A 16,081-nucleotide genomic window follows, 5' to 3' on the forward strand; every position below is an offset into this window, starting at 1 on the left:
TTGTACTTCAAGAGAGTAGGCACTTTGGTTGTTTGCAGTTGGAGCAAAAGACTCCTCAAACTCCAGTATAGCGTCTGCAGCTCTGATAAAGGCCTTGATGGATTCCATTGTATTTGATAATTTAACCGAAACTGCAAATATGTTGCGCAAAATCGTTTCTAAAACTTTAAAGTTTGATTTAAATTTGAAAAAAAATTGCAAATATGTTGCAATAAGTTTAAGAGTTACAGCACCAATCACGGAAAACTGCAAACTGAATTAACGCGTTGTTTAGTTGTGAAGCGTACAAATCTTTCGAAATAAAAAATTATAAATTTAATAAAAGCCAAGTTCAAGTTTCGTGAAAATTTATTTTTCAAAGTGCTTGCTGGGTAATCGTACCAATGCACTTGCACGTCTAGTCTTCGAATAGATACACGAACAAAAATTGATATGTGCTAAGTCGTTGATATCAATGAGTTGCGCTCAAATTTGTTTGGAAAGTGCTTGCTGGGTAATCGTCCCAATACACTTGCACGCCTAGTGTTCGTATAAATACACAAACAAAGATTGATGTGTGTTTAGTCACTCTTTATTTAAAGCAAATTACAAATAAAATTCACAAGTACTTATTTTAATTCTATCACTGGCACTTTGGTTTATGGGGTTGTCTCCGCACTAGTGCAATAACCCCACTGTTCCCTTTGTTGCTGTCTTTTGGCTCTGCCTGCCTTTGCTGCCGGCCTTCTGTGATGGCTGCTGCGCTGCTTTGCCTTTGATTGCGTCGCTCACTTCACGCGCTTATGCTGTTTGGGCTTTGTACCTTTGGTTTTTTTTTTTTTTACTTTTCACTGATCACTCGCGTACTATTGCTGCTTGCCTTTATTGCCTTTATTTATTCGAACTCGGCACCAGAGGGAGCTGCTTGCCTTTATTGCTATTCGAGCAATATATGGAAAGGCAGAGTTGAGCGACTAGACTCAAATTAGCAAGACGAAAACCGAGAGAGATTTGTTAACGCTCCAGACGTTGTTTGTGCGTCCAAGAAAATTAAATTTCGAATAACAGATGTTGCTGTTATCCGGCTCGAAGGACCAATGTTAGCTCAGGTGGTGGAGTACGGTGTGCTTCGTTTCGTATTTGTGGTTGGCCGTGGGGGAAATAGGGGGCGCAATTGATTCCACACAAAGTAATCCAAAAAAAGAAGATCAAATATTCTTATAATTATTATAATTTTATTTAATTGATTGGAATTGCACTTACCACGTCTGGATCGGCTTAGATGTCGCAAAAGAAGGGAAAAAGAAGAAGAATCAAAGCAAGAGCGCAAATATGTGTTCGAATTAAAACTTCGAAAAAGCTTTGAAGTAGTGATCTTTCTTCCGACACAGACGTGGCAGTGAAATTAGGCGGGGGCGGCGTCAACAATAACAACAACAAAATGATTTAAAAGCCTCGGCACCAGAATTTAAGAAAATAGTTAAAATACAATTAAAATTTAAATATAACGCAAAAGCAAATTAGCACAAATACTTAGCTTTCGATTACACTTATTAAAAGTAAACTTTCTTTAATAATATTGATAAATTTAAGCTTAAATTCAAGAACCGAGAAAAAATGAAACTTCACAGTTTGACGTGTTGCCAGATCTTATTGTCTAACTTGATCGACAAAATTTAAAAATTTCTAACAATTGAAAAATACTGTATTATGTACATTCCTATAAAGGGTTTTTCAATAAGAGCGAAATTCTTTATTCTTGTGAAAGAGCATTCGATGTTATTGTATGGAACTCGATTTCCTTTGCATGGCCAACACGGGCACGCTTGCAGAAGTCCAGACGTTGAACCCAAATTTCGTAAAATAACACGTTCACCAAACTTGATTTTCAATAAATCAAATGTGACATTCGCTGTGTGGCTTGTGGTGCCGTCCTGTTGGAACCACATATTGTCCAAGTCCTTATCATCCAATTCGGGTCAAAAATATTCGGTTTTCATTGAACGGTCAGACAGGACGATTATGACGACCATAAATGGGACGTTGCGCTCTTAACCCATTCCCTCCCATTGTACTCGCTTTACTACCGAAATACGGAGTCAGTGGCCTCAACTTTAACCCATTCCAAACAGAAAAACATGTTTTTTATGTACCCAAGCGAGTACAATGGGAGGGATGTCAAACCTTACTGAAGAGAAATGTCAAAAGAGCGGGAATGGGGGAAAATGGCGCCATTTGCTGTCCCTATCGGTCTACTTTTGTAGCGTCCCTTTTGAAAACCCCTTTATATTTATATTTTATTGGAGTTAATATCCTAGATTTTATCCCACAAGTACAAATTGCTGTCTTCTAACTGTCTTCCAACGATTGATGAACTTTTGCAAACTTGGGTAAACCGAATTTAAGACTCGGTTCTAAGTAATAGTAGTGCACATATCTAACAAGTGGCATGCATGTAAATACATAGTTGAAATATATTTAGGCAATCCAGATATACATAGATCGACCAATACTACATCGGAGGGATATAAAAGGGTTTAAAAATATCTACAGACATCCCCTAGTTTCCTTAGATCGATTCATTTATCTTTATAAAATGAAAACAATTATTGCACAAAAATTTCACATGTCATTTAGTAAAGTAACTAAATGAGTTCTAACTTAATTTAAACACATACATATGTGTTTTTAAGAATTTCATTTAAATTTTACATGCATACATATACAGCTATGGACAAAGATTTAGCGCACTTGGCTTCTCAATTAGATACATTACTGTTACTTTTAAGAGAGCGTTATTCTCATATTTTTTTATTAGTATATCAATATTACTTCTAACACCTCTTAGATGTATAAACAAAAAATCGTTATCATTTCCCCTCAGAAGTTTTCAATTTGTTTTGTTAAGTTTAACCGGAAATGCATTGGACTTGCGCAGTTACAGTTTTCGGTCATCAGTTGTGTTCGGTCTAACAAATTAATATTTAATAGTTTAATAGTTAATATTTTAACAAATATTAACAAAATGGTGTTTTGTTGAAAAATAAAAATTATTTGAAGTCTTTACAAAAAAGTAACAAACTAAGTAAAAATTGCTAATATATATATATTGCAATACGATCAAAATGTTAAATTCGATCCGAAACAGTTAAATCAGAACAAAATTAATGAAGCGACAGCTCACAAAACACCTCCTGGGAAATTTAAATGATTGCTTGAAGGGTAATTTTCATCGCGTGGGCTGGTCCACTAGCGAAGATAGAAATGGATATTAATAATTTTGTATTTCTTGAAATAATAATGAATATGATACAGCCACATTCTTTTGATGAAAGTGTATATTTATGCCGATAACGAACCCAATCATACAGCGGTAAAATACAAGATCACACGAGAAATAATCCCTTTATCGATTGACTAGTGCAAAGTAAACGTTCGGCAAAGAAAATTTAAAAATTGCGACGATATTATATCTGTTATATTAATTATATATTATTATATATTAATATTAATATTTAGTATAGAATTGTTTTAGTTTTTAGTGAAGTAATAAACAGTTTTTGTATAACATAACGTAACGTTATTAACCATTGCATTTCACTATTGTGAAATGTTCTAAATCTCTGACCATAGCTGTAATTATAATATGCAGGACATTATATATATGTATTAATGTATATACTAGATTAATAATATAATATAGTAATACAATATAAATAGGTATTTTATTAGCTGCTCAATCAATATGATTGGTGACTGGAATTTTCAGGTCTATAGTTTACATCAAAACCTATAATACTAAGGATTTCGTAAATGCATATCACCATTATTTGTCTATGCGACTATGTTTTTCCTTTGGCCTTCAATGTTTTGAATCTCGTTCATTTCACTTTTTTTTAGGATTAAATGATATGAAATATCACCATTTTTTTTCCTACAATGAACGGTAATAATTTGCAGCAATGGTGGGAAAACACTTATCGACATCATCAGCTGAAACAGGCTTTCGATCCTCACGATTTGCATGGTATCCAGATACCTCCACTCGATGCAAAGGACATGGTCTCACAATCAGATATGTTAGAACAGATCGGTAACAGTGATTATGACGCCTTTTTAAATTACACTTTAACACATTATCCGTATGACATAAACGCCTCAGAAGATAACACCTTATCTTCGCTTACATTGCTTATTATGGTCATATTATTTGGACTCGTAGTATTTGGTGGCGTATTGGGCAATGCAACGTTATTGTTCACGCTTTGTTCGGCTTCCTCCGTGAGATTGCGTAATCCCCTATTATTAGCCGTTTGCCTCGCTGACTTATTAGTGACGGGACTTTCCGCACCTATGACTTTATTAAATGTAGCCCTCAATCGTAAGACGAACACTTTGCCACTGATTATATGCAAAGTAATTCACTTTGTGCAGGCAAGTATACAAGCCTTCTTGAAATGTCAATTTTGTGTAATAAAATGCTACTCTATTAATTTCCAGATAATGCCGGTCGCCGCAAGTACAATTTCATTCTTCATGCTTTCACTTGATCGTTATGCCACCGTAAGACACCCATGCTTGGCACAATTACGTCAGCGTCGTTACTTGCATGTTTCATTGGCACTATTTTCTTGGACAGCATCGGCTGTGCTCAGCGCGCCATTTTTGTACACGTACAGCATAATTGCGAAAAGTGCAATAACAAATCTCGATATGCCATATGCAATATCGTCAGAAATTTTAGAGGGCACGAGCGAAAATGCTCAACAGGAATCGTCTTTGAAAACCACAACAGCTTTGCCAAACGTCAGAATAAGCTGCACTTCCGAGCTCGGGTCCAGTACATTTTTCATTTCTTTTATTATTTTTCATACCTTTGCCGTATTTATTATACCCGGTTTGGGTGTGCTATTAAGTCATTATGGTGTACGTCAGAAATTATGTGCACTATCTTTGACGGCGCGAGCAGCACATGGTGAATTACCACTTCCTATGCCCATACTCCGCAGGCAAACACACATGGTTATTGTAACTGGAATCGCTAACGCTCAGCAGGCTGGAGGATGTGCTGCAACCGATGATACCTCGAATGAACCTGATATACAAATGCAAAACTTAAATCCTGGTTCCATTATCGGAAGAGGTCAGGATTACATCAAATCCTCGAATCCCATATCACCAAGGTATATTATTTCTTACATATACAAATATTTATTTTGAGATATTTCCAAACAAAAATTATAATATTTTAAGGCTATAATTACAGACAAGAATTCGAAACGCAACCTCGTAAAAGCGACGAACTTTTAAACGTTTACAATAATTGTAAGCAAATTCCACGATTCAATTATAAAATCATTAAAAACGCCTTCCACTTCTTTCACATCACGAATCAATGCATCTTGCTGTCGAAAGAACTAAAAAATAGTAATGGAACGAAAATTTGTTTAAATCTCCATTTCTATAACTCTTAAGCTAAAGGTTTAACAAATAATTAGATTACACTTGTTCATTTGAAATCAGGTCCACGAATGTAGTTCTTTCTTTCGATACCTCTAACGGAGTTCGTTTCGCAGGAAATACATTAGTTAGTGATATCGTGAATGAAAGGAGAAAACTTTGTTTACTATTACTTTTACCCTGAGCTTCTGATGTAACATTGACCTATCTATTGTTCTCCACCATTCTTTGTCAATGGTAACCTGATCGTTGTAACCTTACCTGTAACCCACCTTACTACTAGAAAACAATGAAGTTTACGGCAAATTCGATTTTTTTCTGGGTATAGACCAAACTATTTTTTGCCGATAGATCGACTCATAAGTAAAATAAGCGTATTTTCACATTTTCGAAATTAGCCACCAAATTCGAAGTATATGGTTTCGAAGTTCGAAAAAAAGTCCTTTTAAATTAATAATTCGTAATTATTATTAATTACTGAATATAAATAGTTACTAAAAATCCAAAATATGAATATAATCTACAGGTTTCTCTTAATTCAAGGGTAAAGAAAAATTTTCAGCCAAGCTTACATATATGACAAATGCTTTCGAAAATCTATATTTTTGGTCCAAAACACAGCCGAGTGTTGTACAGTGTAATTTTTCATGTTATATGTATTTATATATATGAACCCAAGAATGATAGAAGACAAGATTACGACAGGCTGAAGCGTTCACGACCCACGAATGGGAATAGGCAACAGAAGAATTGTCAAATGGAAAGCGGAAATGTGAAACATAGTGAACCAAAATGAATAATGTGAAGATAAAATATCACAATGAACGTAATTCTTAAAATCTTCATTTATAAAATGATCCAATATAATAATGCATATTTATAATTAAAATTATATGTTTTGTTACAAAGAGTTCGCCATTTTGCCAACTTTTTTGTTGGTTGGAAAAGTGAAAAAAACTCTTTATATTCGACTTTTTTGTACTATTGTCGTTTAGTTCCGCCATTGCGGACTTCTTTTTCAAGTTAATACATTTTTCACTTAGAATTTTAAATAATAATTAAGCACTAGCCTTGACTTCAGCTCTTTGTTTTGGTTTTATTGTTTTGTACCACCGTGCAATTTTGTTTTGCTCGCGTGTTCGGGGTCATGAAAGTTGTCACTCAATAGGAACTCAAAACCCAAAAAAGCTAACTGTAAACGCCTGTCGTAATCTTGGCTTCTATCATTCTTGTATGAACCTATTAACAACATGAGCTGGAAATGGAAGAAATTGGTCCATTAAATAACCTAGCCCCAAAATACTTTATAATTGGTTTAATGCGGAATATAAAGGTTAATATACAAGTTATTTTATTAGCATTAAGTGAATATGTGATGTGAAAAACTTCTCTATGTTCAATTTAAATTAGGGATTTCATTTTGAAAAATATTTTTGTTTCATTCACAAGAACAAATGGAAAAGTGGTACTTGAGGAGCTCATGTGCCAAAGATTTTATCCAAATATTTAATTTAATAATTTACAGCGGCGATTATTTTGAGACTTGAGAACAGGACTTTGAATAGAGGTTTGGCATACAAAAAACAGCACCTGAATATGTCGCAGTTAGATATTTCAATTAGCTTACTATACGGTCATTTAAAATCATTTTTCGTCCACAACAACGAATAATTTTTCGTTTATTGCAAATCCTCGATAACTTTTGACAAGCCGTACTGTAGTACGCGAAATTCCTTTTAATCCATTTCTTCAAATTACCAAAACTTACTCTGAAATGTATACGCTCTTTTTGTAGCTAACCTTTTCTCGTCGAAAGCTTACAATCTTTTCAATCTGCTCTTTTTTCTGTATAAATTGTACAAAAAATAATATTGAAATAAGTATAAATTACTATAAATTGGAATATAAGAAATGTCGTCATCTTTTGAAAGATTAAAATTAAAATGATAAATTTATATCATGATGCAATTGAGTATACACCAAAAAATAGAAGTGTTTAAGGATATGCGTTTTTGTGTGGACATTTTAAAAGTCATACGATTATTTAAATAAATAATATACATAATTACATAAATATTTATATGATATAAAAACTTATGCAAATCAATAATTGTTTTGGTAAAAACTATTTGCAGGGCAATGCGCGAAATTCGGGCACATTCACAACGTCAACGTATTAACAATAACGCAGGCTTGCGTGGACCAGCTGCCCCTGGTATACCATTACCACGAACTTCTACCCTACACTCAAGGCGTCGCCTAGCCAATGTACTCATAGCATCGGCGATAATATTCATTTTATGTTGGGCCCCCCACGTCTTTTGCATATTCTACAGAAGCTTTGGTTATAAGCATTATTGTTCAAAGAGCTCCAAATACTTTCATTTGCTACTAGGTGAGTATTCGAATATGCCTGACCGTGAAGGTTGAATTGAGTACAAAAATTACATACATACATATCTGGCGTCTATTTTATTATTTGCCTGTCAATTTTTAAAAATGAGACTTTTAGACCGCACGATTTTTTTATTATATTAATATGTATGTGTATGTATGTGATTGGCGTTGAACCGCCTTCCTTCGCAATTCGGCGCCAGTTGGAGATTCCAAGTGTAACCAGGTCGCTCTCCACCTGGTCCCTCCAACGAAGTGGAGGCCTTCCCCTTCCTCGGCTTCCTCCGTCGGGTACTGCATCGAACACTTTCAGAGCTGGAGCGTTTTCGTCCATTCGGACAACATGACCTAGCCAGCGTAGCCGCTGTGTTTTTATTCGCTGAACTATGCCAATGCCGTCGTATAATTCGTACAGCTCATCGTTCCATCGTCTGCGGTATTCGCCGTTGCCAATGTTCTGAGGATCATAAATCTTGCCCAAAATTTTCCTCTCGAATACTCCTAGTGTCGTCTCATCTGATGTTGACACCGCCCAAGCTTCTGCATGATAAGAAACTTGTAGAGTTTGATTTTAGTTCGCCGAGAGAGGACTTTACTTTTCAATTGCCTACTCAGTCCAAAGTAGCACCTGTTGGCAAGAATGATTCTGCGCTCGATTTCGAAGCTGACATTGTTGGTGTTGCTGATACTGGTTCCCAGGTATACGAAATTATCTACAACTTCGATGTTATGACTGTCAACAGTGACGTGGGTGCCAAGACGCGAATGCGCCGACTGTTTCCTTGATGACAGGAGATATTTCGTCTTGTCCTCATTCACTTCCAGACCCATTCGGTTCGCCTCCTTATCCATGCGGGAAAAAGCACAACAAACGGCGCGGTTGTTGCTTCCGATGATATCAATATCATCGGCGTACGCCAGCAGCTGTACACTCTTATAGAAGATTGTACCTTCTCTAGTTAGCTCTGCAGCTCGTATAATTTTTTCCAGCTCAAATTAAAGAGTAAATATGTATGTGTAAGTCGACATTTTACGCCGTGTACAAAACTTAGATTCTCACCCTTTGAAAATGAAATCATATAAAGATTGAAACAAAATTAAAGTAAAATCTAAATCTCTTTGCCTTAAATTAAATTATTTAAAATTAGAATCTAATCTTTCAATAATGTTATTACTATATCTGAAAATCAGTTTTCAATAAAGAATATCTTTTCCCAAAAAATGTAGTGAGATTACATAGATGCTTCGAATATCTTACTAAATGTAGGTAATATGTATATTTATTTATTTATACACAAGTAATATTATAAATGCGAAAGTAACTATGTCTGTCTGTTACTCTTTCACGTCTAAACGGCTGAACGGACTTTGATGAAATTTAGTAAGGTAATAGATTTTTACCTAAAAACGGATATAAGATCAAAATGATCACGTCATCGTACTTAGGGGGTAGAAAGTAGGCAAAAAATTGAATTGAGTTAGTGATTTTTTTATGGTGTTTGCTGGGAGTTTTGCTCTATTATTATTATATATGTATATACATAAATATATGTTGCAATTTGTCAGTTGAAGCACAAAACATTGATGAATTGATTCCATGAGTTTTTTTGCAAAAGTAGAATGTATTCGGCATTTTCTTTTATTTATTTAACAATTTTATTTTTTGGTTTGAAATTTGTTTATTTTGAATTTCAAAATTTTAATTTTAGAATAATTGTAAGAGTTAAATCAATGGCAACAACATACATATCAAATTCGGGTAAAGAAAAATTAAATGTTATATGCTTAGTTCGATTTAAAATTATTATACTTTCCCAACATGTTGTACAGAGTGTAATAGCTTTGTTCATATACCATGACCAATGTAAATAACTAACATTGAATTCTCTAAAGTAAGACCAATTTAAACATAAAAATTAAATAAAATTTGTATATCCAAAAGGAATCCAACTTAAATTAGTGGGTAATGCGAGCTAAACTAATTATAACAATTAAAAAGTAAAAGGTGAGATATTTTCCTACATCGAATGGTTAAACTTTGAGTGGTATACTCAGTATACTCATCGATTCAGGCTTATTTTTGTCCGAATTGAATTCCTCTATATGAAAATAAAATTTTGCCTACCACCTACCCACTCCCATCTAATTAGCCTTCTCTGATAACTTGATCATATAAGTATTAGTTCTTTTCAGTGATTTCTATCCTTATAAAAAAATGCCTTTAAGATCTTCATAAAAATCCTAATATTTTGTATGATTTATTTTATGTTTCATGTAACATGTTAATCATAGTTAAAATTTTAATACATGCAAAACTTAAAAAAAAATTATTTTTTTCTTGTTTTATTTTTTTCTTATAGGTTATACGTATTCTACCATTAGTCCTCTCATTTACTGGATACTCAACCACAACTCACTGAGACAATCACCATGTGCACCAATCATACGGCTGCGTTCCATGCAAAATTTCTTGCGCTCTCGCTTTCGCGCCAATACAGTACCGCCACCGCCATCTTCTACAAATGAAGCTGCGCTTGGCGCTTTCAATCCCAAATTGATTAAACTTACCCCAAAACAATATAGAGCTCAGGCATCGTCTCATTATCTCTACTAGTTAGTGTGATATTATTAATTGATTTAAATCATTCTTTGAATTGAATATGGTATGTACTTAAATGTTACTTAACGGCTAGAAACTACTATTTTAGAAGCTACAGACGTACACAGTTTTAGATAGAGCATTGGATGTCAGTGTCTGTGCAGTAAAGCACGAATATATATACCTCAAAATAATGCAGAAAGTCGCCTTTTTAAGCTGAATTAACAAACTACTAAGCTTTTTAACTATATTATTTGAATCACGTAGATATTTACAAAGCAGTGAAAACTTAATTATGAGTATACATATGTACATTATACTATTATACTATTATTAATATATACTTTCATTGTAATATACATATAACACAGAGTTGAAGAGTTACCTCAGAAAAATTGATATTTGTGCAATTTTTTTTTTTTTTGTAATTCTCAAAATAAAAAAACAATAGCTTAATTCTGAATATGCAGTTATGTTTATTATACTTTGTTCATAGTACAGTTAGTATAAGTCCACTATGCACTACTAGACATGATGATTTGCTCCAAATTAGAGCGGAATTTGGTCTATAAGTGATAAGTGAACGTATACAACAAATTTTGAAAGGAGACTTAAATCTTAAATATAAATCCAAAGTGTCTAAACTGCGCTTATAAGATCGCCATAAAAACACATGCATCCAAATTAAAGCGGAATTTGGTCTATAAGTGATAAGTGAACGTATACAACAAATTTTGAAAGGAGACTTAAATCTTAAATATAAATCCAAAGTGTCTAACTGCGTTTATAAGATCGCCATAAAAACACATGCATCCTTATTCGAAAAATACAAATTCTAAGAAGTAGAGTTTCCAAATTTGATATTTTGTGATGAGAAAACATTAAATTTAGATGGAATTGGATGGATCTACAGCACCCACGCCCTACTTACTATAAGCGCAAACATGGCGGTGGAACTCTAATGATGTGGGCTGCTCTTAGCGCCAAAGAGAAGTCTCCCATTTGCATTGTCCCGAGTCGTACAAAAGCAAAATATATATGGAATTGATTGACAGTGAACTTATCGCGTTTGCTAAGGCATATCATTGCGACAACTGGGTGTTCCAGCAGGATAACGCGATTATCCACGTCACAGGGTATACTAAAGCCTTTTTTGAGTCGCGTAATATTCCCTAACTTCGGTGTCCGTCATTAAATCTAGATCTGAATTCAATAGAGGATTTATGGGACATACTTTCCGAAACATTTTTTAGCTGAACAAAGCAGTATGACAGCTAAAACAAGCCACTGAGGTGGAATGGGAAGATAAACCTTTCAATACTGTAAAAGTTGGCCAATTCTATGAAAAATTGGCTAAAAAAACTTTTGAAAAACAAGAACGGGGGTCCGATTACATATTATATAAATCGAAAAAATTTCATTCAAATTGTTTAGCTATTTAAAAGTTACTACTTAACTAAAAATTTGAATTTTGCACAAATAAATATTTTCTATAGTATAAAACGAAGTTTTATTAATTTGGTTACTTTTTCTTTTAACATGGTATATGTTTTTGTTTCTTTAAATAATACTTACTAACATCAAACATGAATTAAATATGCATAGGTTGACTAAAAATTGAAAAAATAGCACAAATATAAATTTTTCTGAGGTACTTTGTTTAACATTATCTTTAATTTTCTTTTAGAACAATATTACCTGTGTTTCCTATGGTATCGAGTTTTATACTATGAAAACAAAGAGACCAAACATTTTAACTGTTTGGTGACCTAATAACAAATATATAGTTAATTACTTGTATATACATAAATATCGATATTATAAATATGAATTATAAATATACATATATACTTAGATATGTATATATATATACGTATGTAGAATGATGAATTCGTAATCAAAAACAAGTTAAATATGTGAACTGTTACATAATATGTATGCCTCTTTGAGACGAATTAATATTTTAGTTTATAATCGACATACATGTTATTAAAATATATAAAATGTGTAGTTCTCTAATTAACTATTAACTATCCCTTGGATTCAAAACTTATATATTTTATACATACATTAACTACTTTAAGATACGCATTCATCGGAGCGTATGTATAGGAATATGTATTCATTTCTAACATATAATTGTATGTGAATTTGAAAAAGTTATTCGTTAAATCAAAACGCGATCATAAACCGATTTTATTTAAAAATATTTTATAACAAGTAAGGAAGGGCTAAGTTCGGTTGTGACCGAACATTTTATACTCTCGCAATTTATTTATTTAATATTATATAATAGCCAATTTGACCCACATATTCGTCATATATATGATGTAAAGTCCATTGAAAGTTGGAAACCCTAATATTAGGTTAGAAGCACCGAGGTCCTCATGTTCGATATATGGGGCCTTGAAAACCTATGGCCCGATTTCGGTGATTTTTTAAAGGGACTACCACACTATAAATGCAGTATTTACGCAAAGTTCTGTTCCGATATCTTCACTAGTATTAATTTTATATATTGTAGAGTAAACTATTCAGACCGACTTCAAAGTTCTGGTATATAGGTAGTAGGCGTGGTTGTGAACCGATTTGGCCTACTTTCATAACATATCATTGCGGTGCAAGGAAAATATTACAAACCAAATTTCATTGATATTGGTCGAGTAGTTTCGGAGATATGGTTTTTGGCCCATAAGTGGGCGGAGCCACACCCACATAAAATTTTGTATACCAATTTGGGTGGAGCCCTTCTGTACCTTCTTTATAATTAAAGCATTTTTAGTCGTTTTCAACATAACCTTTGTATGGGAGGGCGTGGTTATAATCCGATTTTCTCCATTTTTGGACTATATAAGGAAATGCCTGAAAAAAACGACTCCTGAAAATTTCGTTGATGTAGCTTAAGTAGTGTATGAGGTATGTACGAAAAACTTAGTAGGGGGCGGGACCATGCCCACTTTACCAAAAAAATTACATCCAAATATGCCTCTTCCTAGAACAATCCTTTGTACCAAATTTTATTTCCATAGCTTTATTTATGTCTTAGTTATGACACTTTATGTGTTTTCGGTTTTCACCACTTTGTGGGCGTGGCAGTGGTCCGATTTTGCTCATCTTCGAAAGCAATCTTCCCACCTGCCAAGAAACAAGTGTTCCAAGTTTCATCAAGATATCTTAAGTTTTACTCAAGTTACAGCTTGCACAGACGGACGGACAGACAGACATTCGGGTTTGAACTCCACTCTTCACCCTGATCACTTTGGTATATATAACCCTATATCTAACTCGTTTAGTTTTGGGTGTGACAAACAACCATTATGTGAACAAATCTATAATACTCTCTTAGCAACTTTGTGGCGAGAGTATAAAAACATTCATAAAACGCACAACTTACAATTATTGTGTGTTTAGTACCGAAATATGTACATTAATGCAATGTATATCATCTGCTGTTAATAAAACTTTTAAAATTACATAGTTGTGGCTAATATTTGTAATATTTCCGGCCAAAACATTAAAAAGTAATAATTAAAACTTCACTTTACGGTACATTTATAAGCATATACATATGTATTAAGCCTTAAATATGTACTCCTTTTACGCCAAACATATACATTACTTTACTTTAGAGATGTATTATATTTCAAAGTAAATATATTTGAAGATACCTCTGTTATGAGAATAAGCGTGGTTGCTATCAAAAAGTAGTTTATAAGTGTAATAACTACCAAGATGTTATTGATTAATTAATCTTGTTTGTGCCCACACCTAATATAAAATAAGACAGTAATGAAGATTTTAAAATGTGTATAATGAAAAAACGTGTTGTATCCAAAACATAACAAAGATTTTCGCTCTTGTTTCCTTCTTCGATGTATAAATGTTATACAACTAAAATTGACTTCGCGCGTGGCTAAATGATAGCTAATTCGGAAGATTACTTTCTCTGATTTCGATACTTTATTATAAAGATTAGCATCCCTATTTTTGTTTTCCATTTCTCTCTTTCCCTCTGCCTCATTTTATTAATTCTTACACAAACTTAGATATAGTAGTCATAACTAGTAGATCGGCAACTAAACATCACTTGAGGTCACTATTGACTTAAAAAAATTATATTCTTATAGTTAATTGCGGCTTCTTAGTGCTGCATAGGATGTTTTTTTTTCCTTTCTTAAAATGATGTCAAGCGATTTGAGGGTTTCTATAGTGACTGATGATAAATTAATGGAAAATATCTTCAATGAATCTTCTAAAAAATCAGTGTGTGAAATTTAGCTTTTCTATTAATTTTTTCAAAACTTCTTTCTTTCTTTTTACATCACTGGAAATACAGTTGAACTTACCTAATCCACCATCATCCCCAAAAAAACGAGTTAGAGAGAGACTTCGAGTTATAGAAGCTATAATTAAAACATACAATTTTTAAAAAATCTCTAAAATATAGATTTATACACAATTTTATTTATTTACTTCGTATAAAATTTTATGTACATACGTTAAAACATGTTTTTTTGTAATTGTGTTTGCTGCACTATATACCATTGCCTTTGTTACATAATTTATGGAATTCATAAATATAATATCATATTTTTTATTCACCTTCATACGATATAGAAAAGTTCGACTTATGGAAGGAAAAATTGTATGAAATTTGACTTCGATTGCCAATTAAAGAGTTCAAGTTATGGAAGTTCAACTGTATCTTGTTTAAAGTAGGACTTGAATATATAGAATGTATTGAATATGAATTCAATTAGAGCTGGTCTCGGGACTACGTTCAAAATACTTTATCAAAATATTATTTTTGATACCCTTACCTTTCTTAATTGATTTGAAAAGCTTGATATTATTTTCCTTACTAATAATAATAATAATTTTTGTTTCAAAATTTACCACACTACTGAGATAGAGCAAAAAGTATGTTCACACTTGAAGTGCTTTAACGAACTATCAACCAACGAAATAGCAGATTAAGAGGCTCGATCCGAATACCCCTATTATTTATCTTCATTTGAAAAATATATGACATAATTTGATATTGATAGCACAAAAATTAAAGCAAATTTAAGATTCTCTTCCATGTCTACGTCTTCATCCTTAATTCATTTTTCTCCCCATTCCTACTTTTATTATTAATTTATTGTCATAAGTTGCACATTACTTAAATGTGTTTTTTATCGCAAAAAAAATCAAAATTCATCCATCAGAACTTTAAATTTTTTACCGAATTGTACAAATTATAAATTTAATATTTTATAATAATTGTATAAGGTATTGATATAGTTACTATCAAGTGAATCCATTAAACATACCAAATATGCAGAAAATAATGATTCCAAAAGAACAGAACAGTTAAATTAAGTTAAGAACGTATTAAAAAATTCAAAGAAGCAATAAAATAACCAGTTAATTAAGTATATCGTGAATATTGAATTGCAACTATTTACACACACATATACATATGTATAATATTAATATTAATATTCATCACATATAATTTGATTATATCGTATAGTTTGCGATTTCATTCCAACTAGACAACTACGAGATTTTGAATAGGTTACAAAGATTTTTACGTGAGAGTTTTTCCACACTCGGGCGCAGAAATGATAATATGGAGCGTAAACTGACCAGTCCTAACTTTTC

General features: G+C 32.8%; 1 protein-coding gene across 1 annotated transcript in view; it reads left to right on the forward strand.

Moving 5' to 3' along the window:
- LOC105219534 (uncharacterized) overlaps positions 1-14,604 on the forward strand; it is a 32,319-nt gene extending 17,715 nt beyond the window's left edge. Inside the window, exons 2-5 of the mRNA XM_011195744.3 lie at positions 3,880-4,413; positions 4,480-5,162; positions 7,575-7,834; positions 10,194-14,604. Of these exons, the coding sequence (XP_011194046.1) occupies positions 3,919-4,413; positions 4,480-5,162; positions 7,575-7,834; positions 10,194-10,447 (1,692 nt within the window). The 5' untranslated portion in view covers positions 3,880-3,918 and the 3' untranslated portion in view covers positions 10,448-14,604. The remainder of the gene's footprint in view (positions 1-3,879; positions 4,414-4,479; positions 5,163-7,574; positions 7,835-10,193) is intronic.
- Positions 14,605-16,081: the final 1,477 nt, after the last annotated feature.

This window comes from Zeugodacus cucurbitae, chromosome 3 (assembly GCF_028554725.1).
Source record: "Zeugodacus cucurbitae isolate PBARC_wt_2022May chromosome 3, idZeuCucr1.2, whole genome shotgun sequence".
NCBI lineage: Eukaryota > Metazoa > Arthropoda > Insecta > Diptera > Tephritidae > Zeugodacus > Zeugodacus cucurbitae.